This window comes from Terrapene carolina, unplaced genomic scaffold, assembly GCF_002925995.2.
Source record: "Terrapene carolina triunguis isolate 2854851 unplaced genomic scaffold, T_m_triunguis-2.0 Scaffold790, whole genome shotgun sequence".
Classification (NCBI taxonomy): Eukaryota; Metazoa; Chordata; order Testudines; family Emydidae; genus Terrapene; species Terrapene triunguis.
This window is the reverse complement of record NW_020665141.1, coordinates 710,504-735,069: the sequence shown is the minus strand read 5'-3', so window position 1 is coordinate 735,069 and position 24,566 is coordinate 710,504. Positions and strand designations below refer to the sequence as shown.

General features: G+C 45.1%; 1 protein-coding gene across 1 annotated transcript in view; it reads right to left on the bottom strand.

The window, feature by feature from the left end:
• The window catches only part of MED15 (mediator complex subunit 15), a 47,631-nt gene extending 23,088 nt beyond the window's left edge, over positions 1 to 24,543 (bottom strand). The window contains exons 1-8 of the mRNA XM_024195508.2: positions 24,458 to 24,543; positions 10,467 to 10,554; positions 8,859 to 8,910; positions 7,859 to 7,888; positions 6,335 to 6,547; positions 4,901 to 5,178; positions 2,941 to 3,288; positions 1,613 to 1,711 (exon numbers count right to left, since the gene is read on the bottom strand). Coding sequence (XP_024051276.1) covers positions 1,613 to 1,711; positions 2,941 to 3,288; positions 4,901 to 5,178; positions 6,335 to 6,547; positions 7,859 to 7,888; positions 8,859 to 8,910; positions 10,467 to 10,554; positions 24,458 to 24,525 — 1,176 coding nt within the window. The 5' untranslated portion in view covers positions 24,526 to 24,543. The remainder of the gene's footprint in view (positions 1 to 1,612; positions 1,712 to 2,940; positions 3,289 to 4,900; positions 5,179 to 6,334; positions 6,548 to 7,858; positions 7,889 to 8,858; positions 8,911 to 10,466; positions 10,555 to 24,457) is intronic.
• Between the last annotated feature and the right edge of the window lie 23 nt (positions 24,544 to 24,566).

Below are 24,566 nucleotides of genomic sequence, written 5' to 3'. Positions count from 1 at the left end.
ATCAGTATGGACCTACATGGAGTTTAGTGAATAAACCTGCCAGTGGGTTTTAGAAAGCTTTCAGCAGCCCTAATTTGTGACAGATGCTGAGTTATACTTTAGTTTATCCCATATGGCAATGTAGCTGTGATGCAAAACCAGCTGTCAACCACCATCACCTGAAGTTTTCCAGATGCATTGTGGTATTAAGCAACCTGTATGGGGAAATTCACTTAACGGGGCAGGAAGTAGGATGCCCCCATATAAACACAACCCATTTGCTGGACAGCAACACTAAATTAATGACATGACAGCTGTCCTGCTAGCCACCCTAACTCCCTGTAGCTCCCACCTGGATATTATTCACAAAACAAAACAAAAAGAATAGTTTTAAAAAGCACATGTTTAAACTGTAATGAATGGGTTCTTGCCACTGCACTTACCATTGCTCATCTTTCATCTGGTGTGAACATAATGTAAGAAATATAAAAGGCCCAGTATAGAAACAGAATGTAATGGCCTAGCAGAACTTCAGCATCAATAAGAAAAGTGGCTTTGGGTTATCTTAGGCCACTATTCCTAGTACGGATCCTGAGGGATGCAGGTGAGAAGAACCACCAAATGTTACAATTCACGCTGCACACAAACTTTAAACACTGAAGGGGTGCAGGATGTCTAGGCCATTACTTTTGCACTGGAGGCAGCATGAGACAGTGCACAGGGAGTCAGGAGAACTGGATTCTATTCCCAGCTGTGCCATTGACTGATCCTGGACAAGTCACTTCACCTATGTACCTCAGTTTCCCCACCTGAAAAAGTCCATAATTATACTTACCCGTGTTAGTAAAAGACTACGAATGAAAAGCACTAAGCATTATATGAGACCCTTAGGGAGGATGGGTTCAACACAAGCCCAAGGAGTCTTCCCCATTTAGCCTTGGTGCTTGGCACACATAGGAGCAGTCATTGACGCTAGAGTGTACTGCCAGTTAAAGAAATTGAATTGTGCACCGGACAACAAGCCTTCATCCAACACTTCATATGCGACTCATTTACACGTGCCATTTATCTTGCGAGTTCACATCAAAATGAGAGCTATTTATATCTACCGTCCATTTTACTCAGAATGAGAGGGGGGAGGAAATGATGGAATAGAGAAAAGTGGGGGGGGGGGGAACACGTCAGTACCTCCACTATTACTTTTGTGTTTGGGAGATGCAAGGGAGATCACATCTGAGTATAGACCAGCAGTCACCAGTTCATAGTAGAGAGAAGTTCATATGACAAGGCAGTCTCCTAAGAAAGTGTTATGGAAATAGAAGTGAAACACTCCAGGAACAGTTAGACCCATTGCATGACTACAGTAGATAGTCTTAATGTGTGCTGCTGGGTCACTCCAGGCAGCAGTATCTGACCTACTAGAGACAGGCATGCACAAAGAGGGTGTCAATGAAATCCTGCCTCTGACTCACAGCAAAAGGGAAACAGTGCATAATCACCCATACCGCCTTCGTAAGGACAACTGATGTCAGACCCCTCCTCAGAAAGCTACCAAAAATCCATCTCCATGCTCAATTTTAGCATGCACTTGCTACAGGCCTGCACTAGTGACACTGGCTCCATGGGCCCTTACCTGCCCTGAAGCTCCCATCTGAGCAGCCTGGGCCTGAGCTGCTTGGACTGCTGCCGCTGCCTGCTGCTGCTGCTGCTGCTGCACCAGTTGAGCTCTTACCTTGAATATTTAAAGAAAAGGGGGTAAGCAGGAATAACTGGTTATGGTGGATGTCACCTTTCCACAGCATTTAGATCAACCATCTTACTAACGCCTTCACGCAAACAAGACTGTCAGCTATGCATTTACACTGGATGCATGACTCACTGCATGAACACAAGCAGCTAGCTTAGAATAAGCCTCCCCAATGCTACACATCTGATATTTGTGGTGTCTTCTCTACACTGGCATTCCTATAGGCAGACTCAATTGCCACTTGGACTTTGCCATGGCAAACAATTAGCTTTGCTAATTTCACTCAAGTACACAATATTAGATGCCTGCATGCGGCAGCTGGTTAGAATTGCGCATTGCTTCGTAACTGTTGCATAAGTGCGACACATGTAAACTACTCCTAGATTAGCTGCCAAGCCCCCACCTTCAATAAGGCCAAGAGTGAAGTAGAGTAGAGCTCACAATTAAAACTTAGCTCTCCTGCTTAGTAACGCACAGCCTTCCCTAGCTTGGTTTCCATAGCACTGAACAGTAACTCAACAGTAAGAAAATCTGCACCATTAATAGCATTTGCTGGCTCCGACTGAAGCAATACTAAGAGATCCTCCATGAAGTACAAAAATCAAAATCACCCTGTCTTCAACCGATGAACTGTGATTTTAAGAGAAGTTGCATCGAGTGACAATCATCCTTGGCAAGTTCAACCAGAACACGACAGTCAGCAGGGGCAGATTGGGCTCTCTTTGTTGCACCTTCCCCAAGCAGAAGCAATGCCAATGGGGCCTCATGCTGCAGTAGTGAGAGGGCTGACACGTACACACATGTACTAGGGCATTCAATGAAGCTTGCTCATGTTCTAGCATTCACCAGAATGTAATGTTATAACTATATAAAACGAGATCTCACCCGTCTCCTTGTCCCACCAATAGCAACAAAGGAACTGAATTTCAAACACTAGCTTCTCTATCCAGCATACCAAACAATTTCATAGACTAGCTAACAAACCTTGGGATTTTAGCAAAGAACTATGCTGTGCTGGCAAGCAATAAAGCAACACAAGTTAGTGGTTAGCATTGTTATGCATGCACTAGGTTAACAGCTAGCCTCTGAACATGTTACACTATTTCACATCTCTGCTATTAGCCCTAACAAGGCTTATTTATCAATGAGGACTTTATTTCTCTAGAGGCTCACGGAATACATAACCATATGTTTTGGGTCTTTATCACACTTGCCTGCATGGCTTTTAACTGCTGCTGGGTAAAAGGTACAGACATGACCTGACTAGGAATCTGTCCTGAGATTGCCTGTGCCTGAGAGACCATGGGCTGGGGCTGTGACTGTGGAGGAAGCTGAGACTGTTGGGCCTGAGCAACCTGCTGCTGCTGCTGTTGCTGTTGCTGCAGCTGTTGCATCTGCTGTTGCATGACTTGCTGAGATGGCTGCTGCTGTATCTGTTGCTGTGGTATTTGTTGTTGTTGTTGTTGTTGTTGCTGCTGCTGCTGCACCTGCATAGCCTGAGCTGCCTGCTGCTGTAACTGCATTTGAGCAATTCGCTGTAGTTGCTGCTGCTGCTGCTGCATCTAGAACAGGAAAAGCCGGGATAAAGTTAAAGTTTCCAGCAATGCAACGGTGTCTTTAGTTTTAGAATGAAAGCCAATGGCCTGCAGGCAGCATTCTAACTCATCATACTAAGTTAAAGCATTTAGCCCAGATGAAAAGTCCTACCCTTTGAGCCAGCCTCAGGCTTTGAACAACTCACCTTCATGCAGTTTATATTCTAATTTCCCTCTCCAGATGGGCACAAAGTCATCTGCTACCACTAACAGACAGTTTCAAGGTGAAGGTACCCAGCCCTCTAGCTTCTCCGGCATAAAAGATCACAACACACTTCTCCAGACTTATCAAGCTAATGTCAGCATCACCATTTACCTACACCTGCACAAGAACAGGACAGCATCAGCCTCTTCTACTTGCATGCATCATCTTTAGGCATGCCTCATATTTCTGTATCGCAATATTTTTTTAAGTGACAATGAGTAATTCACACAACTGAGACAAAACAGCTACTATTTCTAGAGGAAACTCGGGGGAGGGAGGGAGGAAGGAGAGTAGGGTGTCCACTCCAATCCTCTCCTACATCCCTGACCTTCTCCGAAGCAGATCAACATCATCCTGACATTTAGGGCATGGCTATACTTGCAGATGTAAAGCGCTGGGAGTTAAACCAGCCTTTGGAGACCGCAGCAGGGATAACGCTTCTGTGTGTTTACACTGTCAGGTGCAAGTGCACTGGCGTGGCCACATTAGCAGCTCTTGCAACACCACAAAGAGCAGTGCATTGTGGTAGCTATCCCAGTGTGCAAGTGGCTGCAACGTGCTTTTCAAATTGATGGGGGGTGGGGGGCTGGAGTGTGACAGGGAGTGTGTTGTGTGTATGTGGGGGGAGAGACAGTGTGTTTTGGGGGGCTGAGAGTGTGTCAGCATGCTGTCCTGTAAGTTCAGACAGCAGCAGACCCTCCTCCCCCCTCCCACTCACAACAGCAGCATTCCACACTAATGGTTTGCTTTGTCCCGGAGCAGATAAGCATGTCAGCTGTCAGAAACGGAGCTTTGAAAAGGGGATATCCGCATGCCTGCAGCCAATTTCAAAACAATGAGAAGAGTGGCCACTTGATTTCAGGGGATTATGGGACATTTCCGGAGGCCAAACACAGCGCAGTAATGAAACACCTTGTCCACACTGATGCCCGGGCGTTTCAGCCGGGGCGCAGCAAGCTTTATGCTTCTCGTGGAGATGGATTACCAGGAGCGCTCCAGCTTCAGAGCCCAGGCGCTCTACGTGCCTTGCCAGTGTGGACACCTTAGGAGACAGGGCGCCCGGGGCTGCTTTAATGCGCTCTAACTTGCAAGTGCAGCCAAGCCCTTGGACTCAAACAAGAAGGGGACAAAATGTTTAGCTTCTTTCTTGCTATGAAAGATCAGTCTTCTCTAGGATAGAGCACACTGCTGCCAATGAACTCTACCAATCCAAGCTGATGCCTTGCCAAGAAGCAGAAGCATGTTAGTCCCTTAGTGTGGAGAGCTGACACTTAATATTGCTATGTAAGCCAGAGCTCTGGAACGGTTCTATTTGACAAGTGGCTGATAGCAGATTACCAATAATGCCTCTGTGACTGCTTCGCTGTTCATTACCTGTTGCTGATTTTGCTGCTGCTGCTGCTGCATCTGCAGTTTGAGCATGTGCTGCTGCTGCTGCTGCTGGGCTGCTTGCAGCTGCTGCTGCTGCTGCTGCTGTTGTGCAGCTGCTGCTGCCGCCGCCTGCTGCTGTTGGACCTGGAACTGCTGTTGCATGGCTGACTGCTGTGCCTGGAACTGTTGCTGCTGCTGCTGCTGCAAAGCTGCCTGTTGCTGCTGAAATTGTTGCTGCTGCTGTTGCTGCTGCTGCGCCATCTGTTGCAGTTGGAGCTGGGCTGAAAATCAGAATGGGTTTGTACAACATGACTGAAATGTAGACAGCTGTCCAACAGACAAGACTGGTGATCTCAACCTAACTCTTTTTACCAGAAAATTCCACTGCATGCACCTGATGAAGTGGGTTTTAGCCAATGAAAGCTTATGCTCAAATACATTTCTTAGTCTCTAAGGTGCCACAAGGACTCCTCGTTCTTTTTAAGATACCTTGGTGTCTTTTAGAGCACACATTTGTGATGGGAGCAATTGCATAAAAGCTAGTGCATTGACCCATTATAGCCTCCCATTTCCAGATATATATTTAAACAACATTTGTTATTGGTATTATCATGGCATTTCTCATCACTATTACATCTAAGCCTCAACTCTTTGGCTGACTCTGCAATCTAATTAAATAGCTTAAGAACTGCAGGGAGGGGAGGAGGGTGGTCTCATTCAAAGGTCTCACACATTGGTCAAAGGAGGAGCTGTTCGAATGGGCTCTGAAAGGAGCCTCATCCATTAGCTATCTGCCAGAACAGCGGAGGCCACAATATGAGGTGATATAAAGCAAGGAAGGTAGAAACAAAACACTAAGGATGTTCAAGAATTAAGGTATTTTGAGAGGAAGGAGTCTACTCGTCCGAGCCAGACTCTTACTCAGAATACTCCACCTCAGTCTCAAATGCAGTTGCAAATGAGTCCAGAACCAAGTAGCAAGTGGAAAGCCACAAATTTTAAGTATAGATAGAGAGACAAGGTGGGCAAGGCAATACCTTTTATTGGACCAACTTCGGTTGGTGATAGACACGCTTTCAAAGAGCTGAAGAAGAGTTGGTCCAATAAAAGATATCACCTCACCCACCTTGTCTCTCTAATATTCTGCAATCAACACAGCTATAACACTGCATGCAAGTATAGCTAGGACATTTATGGTGGGGGTGGAGGTATCTGAAGGCAAACTCTCCCTTTCCCCCTGATTCAAATCTGCTTTTCCCCACATCAATGACAAGGGGTGAGATGCACCATAATCCCCAATCCTCCTGCCAGGAGGCAATAAAAACAGATCTAGGGAGTATTTTGTAACTTTCTCTTCCTTTCAGCCTAGAAAAGGGCTCTGCACTGGAACCCTAAACTGACTTAATTTCAGTGGATGGGAGCATAGTGAATACTTACTCTGTTGAGTAGCTGCAGAGACGCCAGACATACCATGGGGGGCCATCCCAGAGGTTCCAGGAGGTTGCTGCCCTGGAAGGCTCATCTGTTGGCCCATTGGCCCAAGTCCACTCATCCCACCCATTGGTGCTCCTTGAGCTCGTGAAGCCATGCCCATTCCAGCTGCTCCTGCTGGGGGGCCGCCTGTTAGATTCTGCAGTGCATTCATAGGATCTGCGAATACAACATCATTACTAAGAGAACAAGATGAAGACTTGTCCACTGAAATAGTTCTATATGCTGTGGAGCCACAAGAAAGTTTTGGCCTAGAGGACTCAGCATAGGATTAAAAATCCAACCTGAGTTCTACACTCACAATTCTGCCACTGACTCAGAGGCTTTACATAAATCTGTCTCCATTTTTCCATCTGTAAACTGGGGACACCAGCGTCTGAGGATTATTTAGGGGTTTGTGAAATGCTTTAAATATGCAAAGCACCAAATAAACACTAAATATATATTAACAAAAGGGAAATTTTTAGTCACTTCTACTCTAAACAGATATCTAGGTACTCAGACAAGACAGAGCTTTGTATTACCACATGGGAATCATGGCCTGTAACTCCAGGAAATAAGAGCACACTGATGTGATGGATCCAAGTTAGGCCCCTTCTGCCCCAGGTTAAGGAATGGGAGTGCTTAGGAGACCAGGTGTTCAGCCTGAAGGACCTTGCAATGCACTTCCTCTAGACTGCACACTGAAGCTTCTCCAAACACTTCTCAAATACCCATGTTCAGCACTCCTCAGTCAGAGAGAGGGTGATAATCTGGGGTCTGGGGCTAGGGAAAAGGAAATGCAAACAGACTTCTAAAGGAGAGAGCATTACAAGCGTTTCAGGAACATCGTTATACTGGTGTTCACCAAGTGTGTAATATGTGCCTTCCTCCTTAAGGGTATACATCAAAGAGGACATAACTTTAGAGCACTCCAGAGTCCTGGCATTAACATCTACTGTGCAGCACATCTTTAACCCAGGCTGGGAAGAGGTGGCAACAGATAATTGGTGCCTCACCATATACTCTCTTACAGGGGGATTAATAGGGTTATAGAGGAGATTCCTTCGGTCACATGCAGAGTCCACCAGGACACAGTTCCTGCTGACAGGACTACTCCATAGACTTGTAATGCAGAACACGTATCAAGCTCATACACCAGTGAGGACTGCAAGAAGGTAAGCAAGGAGGAACTCAGCTACTTCCTGCTGGAGAGTCCAATTCACAACACTGACATTTGTTGAATAGGTTTAATAACATTTAGCACCAACAGACGGTACAGAGGTGGAATCAAATGAGTGTTCCACACAACATCCATATGTGAAGAGTCCAGAAGACTCACTAGAACTTTCCTCTTCACCATCGTATGATTTATTAAGAATTTAAGTTGCCCTCCTTTGCTGCATGTATGCAGTATTCCCTCCCTTCCCACTTCATATGCCACCAAAAATACTGACAATTTTTCATTTAGACTAAAAAAAATGTTCTTACCACTGACCGAGGCCTGAGATTTCTTATTGTCTAGAAAATAAGAGTGAATACATACACAAGTTATAAATTTTGCTGCATTGTGTTGAACAGGTGACTGTAAATACATGGCAATTTAAACTGTTATTCCCAACAACCAATGTATTAATAGTGCAAAAAATTGCTTCCCATTAGTTACCCCCATGCCAATGTGCCTTCAAACATTTTACCCAGATTCCCTACCCTAGTAGCAAGCCACAGAGCTAGAGAGCTCCTAGTTTACTTCCTCATCAGGAACTTAGCATCCCAGCTGGCCATGGAGTGCTGCTGCAGACATGCTCTGTAATGTCAATCATTGCCACCTATATCCCACACGGTTCTGCCAATGTAAGAGTTCTGCAAATCAGATTTCACTCTCAGGTGTCAAGATTAATGCTTGCTTTGTGAAATTTTCTACAGAATGGGACAACCATCTGAGGCAGTTCCTCTACACAGCTTCCTGGCGCAGTGTATGACAGGTGGCTTCTTCCAGCAGTTCCACACCTAGGAAGACTCATAAGCACTTTGAGACCGTTTGTTCCATTCCAGAGACTTATTTCAGAAGGAATAAAACTAAGAGGAAGGACAGATATCCTAATTCAGGATTCCATGCTGTGGATAAAATTTAGTTTAATATCAAATAGATGAATGCTTTTTAATTCATTTGTAAATCGAAGTAGAGCAAATAAATGAAGCTCAGACACTTTGTCTTCACAGCATTCAGGTTGTGGTGGAAATGGAGAGGCAGGATGACCTCAGAAAAAACATTTGGTGAAATGAAAAGTGGAGATATCAAGAACTTTCTAGTGGATTCTTCAGTTTTAGACAGACATTGTGAAGATTACACATTCAGGACCTGGGCACAGATCCAGCAACAGAGACTTCTGAAGCAACTTCTGGAGAATGCCAATCAGAACTAGCAGATTCAAGCCACCCAGAAAGCTAGCACTCCTATAATTAACAGATAAATATAAGGATTACTTACGAATGTCTCGAAAATGGATAATAAGTCTGGCCACAAGAGAAAGATATTCCTCCTAAAGTTGAAAACAAGAAACAGCTTAGCACAGAATGGGGAAGCAACGCACTCCATGACTCACTGTTTCCCTTCCTCACATTGCCACTCCCCCAGTGTAACAGAAGGGTCCCTCCTCCTTCAGGACTGGTACACTTCTCATAACAGTCTATGATCTGCTCAGGAACTGAAAGGGGCGGGGTACGTTTCTAATGAAAAGGTCATTGTGTTTAACTGTGCAGGACAGGACAGGAGGAGAAACAGCAAATGCTGGGTAGAAGAGGTAGACAACTACCAATATAGCTGCATACTAGTGGTACTGTATATATGTTTATATACCGACAAAGCTATTTCTACACTTGAAGTGCTACAGTGGCACAGCTGCAGCTGTGCCACTGTTGCATTTTAAGTGTAGACACTGACTACAGCAACGAGAGGGGTTCTTCCATTGCCATGGGCAGTGGGTGAACCACCGGCTAGGGGAGGCTAGCCCCCGGCCTGGTCCACCCCTTCTGCCTGAGGCCCCTCCTCCAGCTCAGATTTCCCCCCCTGCAGCTGCCAGTCCCCCCCACCCCCAAAAGCACCAGGTGGGTGGGCTGTGCACGACCCTCTTCCCCCAGCCAATTGAGCACCAGGCGGGCGGCCCCCCAGAGCACCGGGAGGATGGGCAGGTGGCCCCTCCACTCCCAAGCGGCACATCCCCCCTATCCCCCAGCCCCACATTGGCAGGCGGTGCGCAGCCCCCTGTCCCCTCCAGCCCTGGGTAGTGTGGCCCCAGTGCCGAGCCCCCTCCCCAGCTACCGCAAATCCCGGGCGCCCTAGTCCCAGCAGGCTTCCCTTCCCGGAAGAGGAGCAGCCTGCCTGGGCTGGGGCCAACTAGCAGCAGGAGGGGGCCTCTGGACGGAGCGTGGGCAGGGCCACATGGGGCTGTTTGGGTAGGCACAGCCTTCCCCTGCCTATTAGACAAACTCCCCAGGCCCATTGCTGTAATTAATTCACCTCCTGGAGAAATGGTAATGCTGTTTACACCAGGGGTTAGGTTGGCATAGCTATGTCTCTCAGTGCTTTCACATCCGAGAGCTGTAGCTATGCAAATATAAGTTTTCAGCACAGACCAACCTTTACTTAACTTTTGAGTGTAGATCTGGTTTAAGTCAATCCAGCTACACTGCTTGGGGTCTGAAAAATCCACAGTCCCGAGCCATGTAATTAAGCACAAGTCATGCTAAGCTGTAGATAAAGCGAGTTCCATGCAGTTAACGGCACGTGGGTCGATGAGACCTTATAAACCACACTCCTGTGTTCTGCATGGTCACTGGAGAGCCTGTTGTATCTTTTGTGATAATAGGAATTTACCATATTGACTTTGCCAAACATTTCACTTCACACTGTTTTTTGTGGTGTGTGCAAAGCACTTTGGTTCCCCACTCAGCATTAAATGCTCTTGTATAAATTTAACGTAGTTTATGCAGGTGTCCTGGCCAGATGTTGCTAGAAAACTAGATGCATTTGGGAACCTGGTTTATCTACTCCCAACACACCAAGACAGACAATTGGAAATACATGGAAGTGCCTTACCCGAGTTTTGGCCTTCATAAAAACATGATTCTCCATATCTTTGCTGGATTTATTGTGGGCTACACCAGCCTTCCTCATGGCCTCCTCACTGCAAAACAAGAGACGGAACTCATGAAGGATATTAACTGAGGGCAGCAGAAACCCCCTTCCCTACCTAGGGAACACATGGATGGCAACTTTTCACCAATGAATCACTGACAAATCCATACATACATTAAACATAAAGGAAACTAATTCCATTGATTTACATGCACAATCGGATTAACATCAATAGCAGATAGCCAGCACATCAATAGGAGGAGTCTCTTCTAATTAGTCATTTACCTCCTTGCTAGAAAGGAAGAAACTAGGAAATACCTCACATCAGGTAGAGATGGTATGAGATTCAGCAACTCATCTGAACCATCTTCTCCTGTCAGAAGGCCAAAATAAACATCTTCCATGCTATGGGGGTTGCCATGGGGCCTCCATGCTACTTTTAGCCCAGTGCCATTTAAAGATACTAACTTGGGACATTGATTGTTCCCCTCTCTCCACCTTTCCAACATCACCTGCCTCCTTCGATTATTAACCCTTTGAAGCAGGGACCATGCCTTCACATGAAGTTTAGACAACACCCAGTCAATAGGGGCCAATCCTTAGCATGCACTTTGAACACTACCAGAATATAATTATAGTATATAACTGAAGCTTTATAAATTTAGTACATTATTGATGGGTTGTGTGGTTAAGCTTTTTTGTAAAAAAAGGTAAGTGCAAGCCTCATTTACTCTGGATTCATAATCACAGAGATAGGGGTGGCATGCTCTGGCAGCGAGCACCAGAGCGGGGGGCTAATAGCCAACAATCGATGTAAGTAATACAACGTTTACACGAACGATGCATCTTAAGCGCTACGCCTCTCATGGAAGTGGAGTTATTAAGTCTATTTAGTGGGCGACAGATTGGTGCGGGCAACATTTTAGTGTAGATGCTTACACAGTTAGGTCAAGGTAAGCTGCCTTATGTCAACCTAACTCTGTAGTGTAAACCAAGCCTGACTTTGTTTCTCTCCAACTTCTCTCAGGCTGGCAAGCATCTGTTTCTTGCCAGGTTCCTCCATAATTTTAAAACAGCTCCAATTTCTCAGAGGATCCTATCAACAGTTTGGTATGGAATTCTCATTTATTCCACTAAATATGTAAGGGTTGTTCTGCACCTCTGGTGTTTAGGATGGGGTCTTTTCAGCAAGTGAAAGTGGCTAGACCTGAGCACAATGCCAAACATGCTGAGGCCTGAACCTCTCCATGCCTCTTCAGTAAGATAAGGCCTCAATTTAGCATAGCACAGCACCAGCAATGATTAATCTATTAGCTTTGATTCACTCAAAGAAAGATCAAAGGGTTAGGATAATGCAATCATGTTTCCTGAACAATGGACCTCAGTTTGCTTAAAGTCAGGGTGTTCCGCATACACAACACCCTAACATGAGCGCCTTATAACATTTTTAGATTCTAATTTTTTTTTCATACAGTGATAAGGAATATGGCTGGTTGAAGCAGTGGGGGGAAATGTGAATGTGTGGGAGTAGTACGGAAGGTGTGGAGGTTGGGAAAGTGCAGGAAGGGGGAGGGAGGGATTAGGGGGCTGTAGAAAGGGAAAGGTTTCAGAGTAGCAGCCGTGTTAGTCTGTATCCGCAAAAAGAACAAGAGTACTTGTGGCACCTTAGAGACTAACAAATTTATTAGAGCATAAGCTTTCGTGGGCTACAAGAAGTGGGTTGTAGCCCACAAAAGCTTATGCTCTAATAAATTTGTTAGTCTCTAAGGTGCCACAAGTACTTCTGTTCTTTTTAGAAAGGGAAAGGCGTTCTAGGGTGGGAGGGGATGGACTATGGGAGGGAGGACCTGGGGATGAGTGGCAGAGGGAGTGGGGGCTCCCCCATCAACCCTGCATTCTTCTCTCCTTTGTGCGTGCTGGAATCTGGGAAGCACCACACCACTGTCCCTGCCCCCCACCATCATGTGAAACAGGATCTGGTGTGGGGAGTGTCTGAGTCCCTCTCCTTATTCCCCATGTGAGCTGCATTGGGGGGCTGCTCCTCTGGGGGCCTGAGCCTCTATCTCCCATGCGGCAGGATATGGGGGCCATGCCCCGCCCCTTTCCCACTCCTTTGTGAGCCAGTATCTGGGGGGCCTCTGGGTTGGGAGCTCAGAACAGGCATGCCACCAGCACAAGCACTGGCACTAGGGAGGAGGAGGTAAACACCCACTGACAGGAATGGAGAAGTCCACAGGTCTCAGAACTATTGTTTCATATTGTATTCATCTCCTTGGGGTGTTCTCAACTGAACAAGAACATAGCATTGAGATGAATGGGCTAGTTTACACCATTTTGAACCTCCTATGTTGCACCTTCTCCACAATCTAAGCCCAGATCTTGGCCGTTTCTATACTCCGGAGACTGTAGCTATGCAAACATGGCCCTGTAGCGTAGATACAGTCTATAGTGCACCAAAGAGGTTTTTCTATTGCCGTATGACAGCAGGCGTCAAACTCCATTGCACTACGATCCCCTTCTGCCAAGAAAAATTACCACATGACCCTGGGTGGGGGTGGCCAGAGCCCAATCCACTCCACCCTGGGCTTAAGCCCTTGGGCTTTGGCTTCACCCCAGGCAGAGGGGCTCAGGCTTCATCTTCAGCCCCAGACCCCAGCGACTCTAATGCTGACCCTGGCGACTGCATTAAAATGGGGTCCCGACTCACTTTGGGGTCTTGACTCAGAGTTTGAGAACCAGATCATGGACTTAGGAAAAAGCTAGGTTGACGGAAGCATTCTTTTGTCAACCTAGCTGCATCTACACTGGGAGTTAGGTAAGCATGGCTTCAGCACTCGGCGTGGATTTTTCACACCCCTGAGCTCTGTAGCTGTTGACCTATATGTAGACCACGCCCCAGCATCTCCACTCTCCTGTCTTTTCTTCCCTCCAACTGGTACAGGACACTTCTCACAGCCCCCCCACATTTCCACCTCCTCCTGGTCCGTCCAAGCTTACTGGGGGCATGGAATCACAAAGAGGAGAATGGAACTGGTATGGGGGGGGCTCAAAGGAATGCATGGGGGCACTGACGCAATGGCATGACAGGGGACATGGTGGTGGTGTTGGAGTAGTGATACAGAAGTCTGAACAGTGGAAGGGAGAATATGCAGGCTGCAGCAATGACAGATGTGTTGGAACTGTGCAGGGAGGAGTGGAGCTATTCAGTGGGTGTTGCTGGGGAACTTTAGTGTCTCCTCCCAAAACGTCCACATCCATCAATGATACGTCTACAGCCCCTACCACTCTAGTGTCAGTGCACCTCACGATCTTTAATGTATTTATCCTCATAACACCCCTGAGAGACAGGAAGGTGCTATATAATCCCCATTTTTGCAGATGGGGAACTGAGACAGAGCGACAAAGTAACTTGCCCTGGGTCACATAGGAAGTCCGTCATGGAGCGGGGAATTAAACCCAGGTCTCCCAAGGTTCAGATGCTAGCCAGTGGACCATCCTTCCTCTCTTGCACTGCCTCAACTCTATTCCTCGCTTTCAGAAACATCCTCACTACTATGATCCCTGCACTGTTCCTGCATCCTCTCACCCAGCTGCTTAACCTGTGTCCCCCAAGCTGGTACTTTCCTCTCTGTGGGGAGGGAGAACCATGCTGTGATCAAGGTGCATAAACCTGTTGGGTTTTTTTTTAAATCAATTTTTAAATTTCATTTTAGAATTAAATTTGAAATGACGACAACCTATATTAAGGCTTAAATTTACTATATTGAAATAATGTAAATTAAACACAAAAAAACTAAAAGCCTGACCAGCTCCCTCTAATTAATCTTTGATTCTCACACCCATGTCATTCTAATTCAGCCCTCATGTGTATACACATATTATGACACAGTCTAGTTACATGATCACTGCCACCTGCACCTGTATTCCCTCTGTAATCCACCAATAGCACCCACTCTCAGGCTTCTGGCTCCCCAGCCATCACCTCACTTGGACAGAGACATGTACCTCACTTCCTTCTGACCCGGATATTTCCAAGCTACACAGTTCCCCAGTAAGTCAGTCTGCCCAAGCAGGCCTGCTTTGTTTTTCTCCTCAGAGGCATAACTGCTCACAATTTAAGGTCCAACACAGCTTTTCCTAAGCAAGCACATTTATTCTTAAGCATTACAGAGGAATTATTAAAACAATAAAAGAGCCTACATGCATACTAATAAGCTTACTAGAGATCACCCCAACTCCAACAAGGGCTCTGGCAGGAGTCAAACCCCACCAAGCGTGTTTTCCTGTGGTTACAAGTTCACAACAGCTGTTAGCTCAGAACAAATACCTCCATGAATCTGTGAGTCACTCCTTTATACAGTTTGGGCCTCTGATCTTGTCCTCACATAACAGATGATCAGCAGACAAAGGTCCCCTCCTCAGGGCAAAGCTTCAAACGGCTGCATTCTTACATAACTGGACGGGGTACATTTGCATATCCTCTCCCTAGAGATTAACTGGAAAACCCACTTAACTTTAAAAGTTCATTCTTGTCTGGCACATTGTGTTAAATAGTCCTGTGAAGCTGCTAACACTTTCCCTGGTTTTCCTTAGTTATGTCTTCCTCCAGAGACATTACATACAAGCCCACAATAATACATAAACAATTGCATTTTTAATACAATGAACTCCTAAGATACTTAAACTTGATTCAGTAAGATTTAACTTAATTTAATACTATTTGTCAAGGAAATTGCCATCTCTCACAATCACTATTTTTTCCATAGGACACCTGCTTCATTCAGTGCACAGGAGGGACAGTACCCAGGGATTAAATCAAGGTTGTGTAGAGAATGAGCTGTTTGTTTGTAGGACCCTTGCCTCATTTGCTGAGAAAGTGGAAGATGTGTAGTGAATGAGACACTGGATTAGAGAAAGGATGATCTCATGAGGAAGGCAGCTGAATGCTACCCTGGAGAATTAGATTTGATCCCTGTCTCTGCCAGAGAGTTCGTACATGATACTGAGCAAGTCACAAACCAAGATTTTCACAAGTGGCCACAGTGTGTTCATTTTTTAGGTACTCATCTTGAGACACCAGGGATCTGATTTGCAGAAGTACTGAGGACTCACAACTGCAACTGAGGTCAATATATATTCAGAGCAGAGCTCTCAAAGTACTACTTTGAAAAATCAGGCTCTTGGCTCTCAAAGTTGACACCAAAAATTAGCTGACATTTTAAAATGGGAGATATGAAGTCACCTCACGTGGGTGTTGTAAAGATAGTTCTTTACAAACACTAGTGAATTTAAGATACTACAATGACAGCACTACATGCATCCGATGAAGTGGGCTGTAGCCCACGAAAGCTTATGCTCAAATAAATTTGTTAGTCTCTAAGGTGCCACAAGTACTCCTGTTCTTTTTGCGGATACAGACTAACACGGCTGCTACTCTGAAACCAGTACTAATTCTACAAAAACAACAAGGAGTCTGGTGGCACCTTAAAGACTAACAGATTTATTTGGGCATAAGCTTTCGAGGGGAAAAGCCTCACTTCTTCAGATGCATAGAGTGAAAGTTACAGATGCAGGCATTATATACTGACACATGGAGAGCAGAGAGTTACTTCGCAAGTGGAGAACCAGTGTTGACAGGGCCAATTCAATCAGGGTGGATGTAGTCCACTCCCAATAATAGATGAGGTGGTGTCAATTCCAGGAGAGGAAAAGCTGCTTCTGTAATGAGCCAGCCACTCCCAGTCCCTATTCAAACCCAGATTAATGGTGTTAAATTTGCAAATGAATTTTAGTTCTGCTGTTTCTCTTTGAAGTCTGTTTCTGAAGTTTTTTTGTTCAATGATAGTGACTTTTAAATCTGTAATAGAATGACCAGGGAGATTGAAGTGTTCACTTACTGGCTTTAGTATGTTACCATTCCTGATGTCCGATTTGTGTCCATTTATTCTTTTGCAGAGGGACTGTCCGGTTTGGCCAATGTACATGGCAGAGGGGCATTGCTGGCACATGATGGCATATATAACATTAGTAGATGTACAAGTGAATGAGCCCTTGATGGTGTGGCTGATGTGGTTGGGTCCTCTGATGGTGTCACCAGAGTAGATATGGGGACAGAGCAGGCAACGAGGTTTGCTACAGGGATTGGTTCCTGGGTTGGTGTTTCTGTGGTGTGGTGTGTAGTTGCTCGTGAGTATTTGCTTCAGGTTGGGGGGTTGTCTGTAAGCGAGGACTGGCCTGCCTCCCAAGGTCTGAGACAGTGAGGGATCATTTTCCAGGATAGGTTGTAGATCGTGGATAATGCGCTGGAGAGGTTTTAGCTGGGGGCTGTATGTGATGGCCAGTGGTGTTCTGTTATTGTCCTTGTTGGGCCTGTCCTGTAGTAGGTGATTTCTGGGTACCCGTCTTGCTCTGTCAATCTGTTTCCTCACTTCCCCAGGTGGGTATTGTAGTTTTACGAATGCTTGATAAAGATCTTGTAGGTGTTTGTCTCTCTGAGGAGTTGGAGCAAATTCGGTTGTATGTTAGGGCTTGGCTGTAGACAATGGATCGTGTGATGTGTCTTGGATGGAAGCTGGAGGCATGTAGGTATGTATAGCGGTCAGGAGGTTTCCGGTACAGGGTGGTGTTTATGTGACCATCACTTATTTGCACTGTAGTGTCCAGGAAGTGGTGGTCCAGGCTGAGGTTGATGGTGGGGTGGAAATTGTTGAAGTCCAGGTGGAATTCTTCAAGGGCCTCCTTTCCGTGGGTCCATATGATGAAGATGTCATCAATGTAGCGCAAGTAGAGGAAGGGCACTAGGGGACGAGAGCTGAGGAAGCGTTGTTCTAAGTCAGCCATAAAAATGTTGCCATACTGTGGGGCCATGCGGGTACCCATAGCAGTGCCACTGACTTGAAGGTATAAGTTGTCCCCAAATCTGAAGTGGTTGTGGGTGAGGACAAAGTCACAAAGCTCAGCCACCAGGCGTGCTGTGGCCTCATCAGGGATACTGTTCCTGACAGCTTGTAGTCCATCCTCATGTGGAATATTGGTGTAAAGTGCTTCTACATCCATGGTGGCCAGGATGGTGTTTTCAGGAAGAACACCAATGCATTGTAGTTTCCTCAGGAAGTCGGTGGTGTCGCGAAGATAGCTGGGAGTGCTGGTAGCGTAAGGTCTGAGGAGAGAGTCCAAATAACCAGATAATCCTGCTGTAAGAGTGCCAATGCCTGAGATGATGGGGCATCCAGGGTTTCCGGGTTTATGGATCTTGGGTAGCAGATAGAATACCCCTGGTTGGGGTTCTGGGGGTGTGTCCATGTAGATTTGTTCCCGTACTGTAGCTGGGAATTTCTTGAGCAGACGGTGTAGTTTCTTTTGGTATTCCTCAGTGGGATCAGAGGATAGTGGCCTGTAGAATGTGGTCTTGGAGAGTTGCCTGGCAGCCTCCTGTTCATAATCCGACCTGTTCATTATGACTACAGCACCTCCTTTGTCAGCCCCTTTGATGATCATGTCAGAGTTGTTTCTGAGGCTGTGGATGGCATTACGTTCCGTACGGCTGAGGTTATGGGACAAGTGATGTTGTTTGTCCACAATTTCAGCCTGTGCACGTCTGCGGAAGCACTCTATGTAGAGGTCCAGTCTGTCATTTCGACTGTCAGGAGGAGTCCACGCAGAGTTCTTCTTCTTGTAGTGTTGGTAGGAGGGTTCCTGTGGGTCAGTGCACTGTTCAGTGGTGCGTTGAAAATACTAATTCTGTATTCAGAGCTGGGTTTGGATAGCATGCATAAATCATGCATGGGCCACACACTGAATGATGAGGATAAAATAAATATTGAATAGCTACCTGTTCAGTGACCACGGTCTAACCAGTTCACTGAATGACACAGGGGGCAAAGACTATCATAATGCACAAAGGGGTGAGATTAAGGTGGTACCTTACTTAGACCTTAGTCCATTCCATGCTTTGCTGCACATTGGACTACCGACAATTGCCATCTTTGCCTGTCAACTGCCCTTCTCTCCAAATCTTTCCATTTCACACTGAGATGCCTGATGTCGTTCAGAATTGTTCATTTCCATGTTATTCACGGTCTTACTCTCTTTCTTCTTGCATTTTCTGGCTTTCATTCAAGGGCGGTATTTGGTAAGTGCTCTTTTTCCATTCTCAGCACGTCCCAGCCACTGATGTCTTCTTTTGTAGATTTGTGAGAGGGTGCCTTGTCCAGTAATTTTTTCTGACTTCTTCATTCATCTTCCTATCTCTATATTATTCCCAATCTTCTTCTCAGACATTTGTGATGAAATGCATCCAGCTTTTGCATATCTTTCTTGGTAAGTTGCCATGTTTCACTGCTATATGTTGTGATGGCGATAACAATTGCTTTCTACACATTCAGTTTTGTCTTGAGGGAGATGTTTTTGAGTCGCCAGATGTTTCTGAGTCTTCCAAATGCAGCGTTTGCCTTCCCAATTCTTCTTAATTCTTCAGAACTAGTACCATCTTGGCTGATGGCACTTCCAAGATACGTAAAATTGTCCACCTTCTCCAGTTTCTCTTAAATTTTTATTTCTGTCCCTGTAGGCCCCATTAAACATAACTTTACATTTCTTTGCATTGTATCTTAAATCTATCTTCTCCATTACTTCTTTTACTTGGTTTTTGCATTTTTGTAGTCCGTTGGCATCTTCATTAATAAGAGCGATGTCATCAGCAGAGTCTAGACCAAATAGTCTTGAATTGTTCCATGTTAGGCCACATGTATCACTGTCACATTGTTTTAATCCATAGTTGATGACTAGCATAAACAAAAAAGGAGACAGGACGCACCCCGCCTTACACGTGTCTTGATGCTGAATGGTGTACTCAATCCATTTTCCATTGTTTCTGTTTACACTATTGAATGCCTTTTGAAAGTCCACAAAATTGATGACAAGACTGCCTTGGAATTTCAACTGTGTTCTCAATAATCCATTTCAGGGTGAAAATAGCATCTGTGCACGATCTCCCGTGTCTAAATCCTGATTGTTGATCACGTAGGATGGTATCTATCTTTCCTTTCATTCTGTTCAGGAGGTCTGCTGCTAATACTTTTCCTGTGACAGATTGAAGTGTTACTCCCCTCCAATTTGAATTGTTTAGATCACCTTTCTTTGGTAACTTGATTATGATACTGAGGGTCCATTCTTCCAACATTTTCTCCTCCCGCCATATTTTCTTGCACAGCGAACAGATGACTGATTCCATGTCTTCGCCTCCAAATTTAAGCATCTCAGGATGAATGCCGTCCAACCTAGGTGCCTTGTCGTTTTTCAGGTTCTGCAGTGCTTTTTTTACTTCTTCGATTTTTACCTCAGATACATCTATATCTAGGTCTAATGGTTTATCATTGTTAAATTCCAGTCTTGTCATTGGTTCTGGTTCGTTTAGCAGTTCTTTGAAGTGTTCCATCCATCTATTTTCTTGTTCCTCCTGTGTTTTTAAAATTTCTCCTTGTTTCCCTTTCACTGGGACATTTCCGAATTTTGATCCATATCCCGTTAACTGTTTCAGGATAGTGTAGACTGTTCTTGTATCATTTCTTTCCCCTTCAGCTTTCACTAGCCTTACTTTCAATCCCATTTTGCTTATCCTTTTTGCACTGTTTTTTTACTGCTTTGTCAAGGTTCCTGTAGATTTGTTTTGTTTCTTCCGTCGCATGTTGTAGTACTAGAGCCTTTTGTTTTATTCTTTCGTCTATAATTTTCCATGTTTCTTCTTCCACTGTTCTTTACTGCTTCCTCTCTTTCTACCAATTATCTTTTCAGCTGCTTCTAGCATAGCTGTTTTGGAAAGATCCCAGTATTTTTCCACTTTGTTTTCTTCAAGATCTTTAAGGGCCTCAAACCTGTACTTGACCTCTATCTGGTACTCTTTTCGTATCCTGCAACCTTGTAGTTTCTGTGTATTGACTAATCTGTCTTTCTTTTTGAATGCTTTAAACTTCAATTTGATGTCTGCTTTCAGCAAGTAGTGATCGCTCCCTATATCTGCTCCTCTGAATACCCTTGTGTCTAACACTAATGTTTTCCACCTCTTACTAACACAGATATAGTCGGTCTCATTTTGTGTAAGGCCATCTGGTGAAATCCACCTCTTTTTGTGATGTTTTTATGTTGGAAGAAAGAATTGCAGATACTAAGATTGTTTTGGGCACAAAATTCAAGAAGTCTTGTGCCATTGTCTGTCATTGTTCCAGCTGTATGTGGGCCGATGATTGTTTCCCAACCTCGTCTTTCATTTCTGATATGGGCATTAAAATCTCCCATAACCAGGACAAGATAGTGGTTTGGTATTTCTTTCATTACATTGTTCAATTCTGCATAGAATCTCTCTTTGTCCTCTTCATCTGTATCGTTTGTTGGAGCATATGCCTGGATTATGGTACACTTAATGTGCCGAGAGTGGAATCTAGCTGCCAGTTGTACAGTCACCCTTAATTCTGGCATTTCTTAACTTTGGTGTGTTTGACTTTGCAACCTTAATGTTTTTTTTAAACAGAGATTTTAGATGTACTAGAACATATAATATACCCAAAGACACCTTTCTGTATGAGCACCTTGTAAGTTTAACTGTTAAAGCCCTAGTGAATTAACAGGCAAATATTACTGCTTTTTACTGACAATTTTACCTTTTTCAATTACCTGGCTCCCATTGATAAGTTTGTTTTTGCAATTGACAGTTTAAGGATCAGTACTTTTCCTTCCCTCTGTACACAATTTAAGAAAGTCATCTCTACATTTTTGTATTTCTGCACTTTTTTAAATGTTAGTGATGAATAATAATAAACATAAGCACCTTAAATCAATAAAAGAGATATATTTTCAAAAACTCTTTACTAGCAATAGCATCACCTGCTCCTATTATTAATAATGGCCTATACAAAGTGCAAGCAAATAAGTTTTGTAAAGTGCCCTGAGACTGGAGCAAACTGTTGAAGGGTGCAGGGTCTAGTGATGTGAGTTCTCTACTGGAAACACCCTGTTGCTGGCCAAAGGAAGTCTGACAGGAATTTACAGTGAGAATGGACCCTGCGAATAAGAACTCCTATGAAAAGATATAGAGCAAGAGGCAATCCATGAGTACCAGGCATCTTTCTATCTAGGTATTTACAGTGTAGAAATAGTGAGTATAATTAAACCAAACAGGGCACCTGTGCAGAGCCCTTATATATTCTGTTCACATTCATCTCATTCAATTCTGCCCTACATGAAGCTTTGAAGGTTTCAAGGGTTGTCCCAAATAGAGCACATTGCAATAATCTTGTTACAAGGGCATGGATCCAAGTACAAAGACATGCACCAGAGAAACTGTCTCAGCCTCCTGAGAAGCCATAGATGGAAAATGACACATCATGGTATTCTCAGCTGACAGCCAGGAACAGCAATGGATCAAGAGTAACCCAAAGACTGAATCACACTGACAAGTGTGGGACACACCTCAAACAGAAGACATTCTCAGCCCCCACTCACTCCTCTAACATTTTCCTGTATCTAGGAGCACAGCTTCCATCATATCCAGGATGAGCCTAAGCCATTCTCTACCATATACTTCCTCAGTTCTCTCAAACGGTTGGAGATCACAGGAACTGTAGTATCCACGTTTAATCAAAAAGAATCATAAGGTCTAAGAGTCATCCACCATTGACAACCCTACTGCCCCTACCAGTTGAAACATGCACATAAATAAGATGGAACCCTGCACAAGGCAACCCCCTGCAAGGAAGAATAAGCACCTCTTACTACCCTTTGGAGTTATCAAAAGAGCAAACGTACTGAAGCATCTTCACATCCATTCCCAAAAGCTTTGAAAAAGAGTCAACAAAACCTAGTGGCCACTGGTATCCAAGCCCATTTATAATTGAAACAAGACTAGCATGGATGTTTTGCTTGCGCCCATACCACCCTCTCATGGCTATCTCCAGCAAATGCCTAAAATCAGACTGATAGAGGGAATCCATGTTTGAAATCGCAGTAACAGAAGCTGCATCATTTACCACCTATGCAGCTATACCATATCCAAGAGACTCTCTCTAAAGATGGGTCACTTGAATATATTCATACAAGTTTAAGAATCATTTAAAATAAATTAAAAGTGTGAATATTTGTTAATAGCAAGTAACAGTAATTTTCATCATCTTGTAAAGGTGAACGAGAAGATTTGTGCATGGACTAGTGAGTTTTCAGGACTATTTTGCAAGATCTTGTTAAACACTTTTTATGGTTACAGAACATTTTCCAAAGGAAATCTACATAGTAATTATTTTAATTATTTCCTTTACATGTCAGTTACTTATGACTCAGTGAAGGTGAAAACGGAAGCATAGGAAGAGGAACCAATGCGTGATCAGACCTCAAAAACATTCCTAGGCAACAGCTCCCAACCCTGATACTATAGATCACACCGAGCTATTATAACCTCTGGTTGTGGCAAGTCTTATTTTATTCTAACTGCAACAAGATGAAACTGCCAAACTGTAATTTCAGATGTGACACATGAACCCAATCTCTATGAAAGCACTATAATAATGATTCACCAATACCGGCAACAGCATTTTTTTTTTTAATTAAGATAATATGTAGGGCTACTTTTATGTCTGAGATGTGTTATGTAGTTCAGTGGAGGCACTGTCACTTGTAGAACAAAAAAGATTTTGGACCTGAGGAAAATTGTCAGTGCTTAAAATGATAACGCAAAACAGCCCATGAACTGAGAGGGTATTTTAATACTATCTACTTTCCAATTTCCAGAATTTTAAATGTTTAAGTGGCATTCCTTGTTATACCACTATTTTATTTTTAATTAAGATTTTGTTTGCCAAGACTGATACATTTACTTAATCTGTTATTTTAAGCTTCTCTTGAAGGAATTCATCAGCATCCATATTTTAAATACCACTGACAGAAGACTGCTATAGATTGACATGCACAGACAGAAAAAAAAAAAAAAGTTTAATTGCATTAGCTCCAAGCTTTCTTGCCTCTGCTGATTGTCTTTGTGTAAGACAGGTGACTTCACAGAACAAACTAAAAGTGTAACATATTAGCTCTGAGCACCCAAAAAGCATGCGAGGCACAAGCAAAGCTGCTCTCTACCCTGAATAGTTTATAACCTAAATTCAGACATGAACTGCCATGAAGACCAAAACAAATAAAATAGGATAGGGAACAAGGGTTACAGGAACGAGGCCAGGTGGTTACATTGTGAAACATCTAAACATCATGATAGAAATGTTAAGCCTGTTTGGAATTATTTGCTACCCATAAGCAGCAGAGCAGAGCGTAGGGCCCACACAACCAACGGTTTATTTAACATGGTTCTGAAACCGCAGAGGCTACCAAGTTGGTCAGGAAGCCGCAGGGGGTGGTCAGCAGATCCCACAGAAGAGGCTGTAAGGGAGCTCAGGGGAGAAAGCAGCGTGGCCAGCCTCCCCCGGAGTGTGTTCATAGTGGGGAAGGGATGGGGGGGGGGGAATTACACACACCCCCCCGACAGGCCGCTGGAAGGGGGCAGGAGCAGCGGCGTGGTCGGCTGGCTCCGGATAACTGAGCCGGGGGCAGGGAAGCCAGCCCCGGAGACACACAGTCGGGTTGGCGGGGAGAGAGTGGTGGGGCTGCGGGGGCGCGCCACCCCAGAGGCTGCCAGCGGGCAGCAAGGAGGCAGGCAGCCCCTGGGGCCACCCCCACGGGAAGCGGCTGCCGACTAGGACGGGGGCGGCGCAACACGGCAGAGGAGAGGCACATCGGGGCGGCCTGCCAGCTCCAGAGACAGGCGACTGCGGGGAGGCCCCCCCCCGCCTCCGGCTGCAGGGCGAGGAGTGTCCCGGCTGCCCAGCCAGTCTCCCTGCCCGGGCAGCCGAAGTAGGGCGCGTTTGCGGCCTAGGCTGCTCCGCTTCCGCCCCCGCGTCCCCACGGGGCCCCGTACTCACATCTGGCTGACCAGCTTCTGCCGGAAGTTCGCGCTGCGCCAATCGGTCTCCTGCCCAGACACGTCCATCCCCGCTGCTGCCGCCGCCGCCGCGAGCCCCAGCCGCCGCC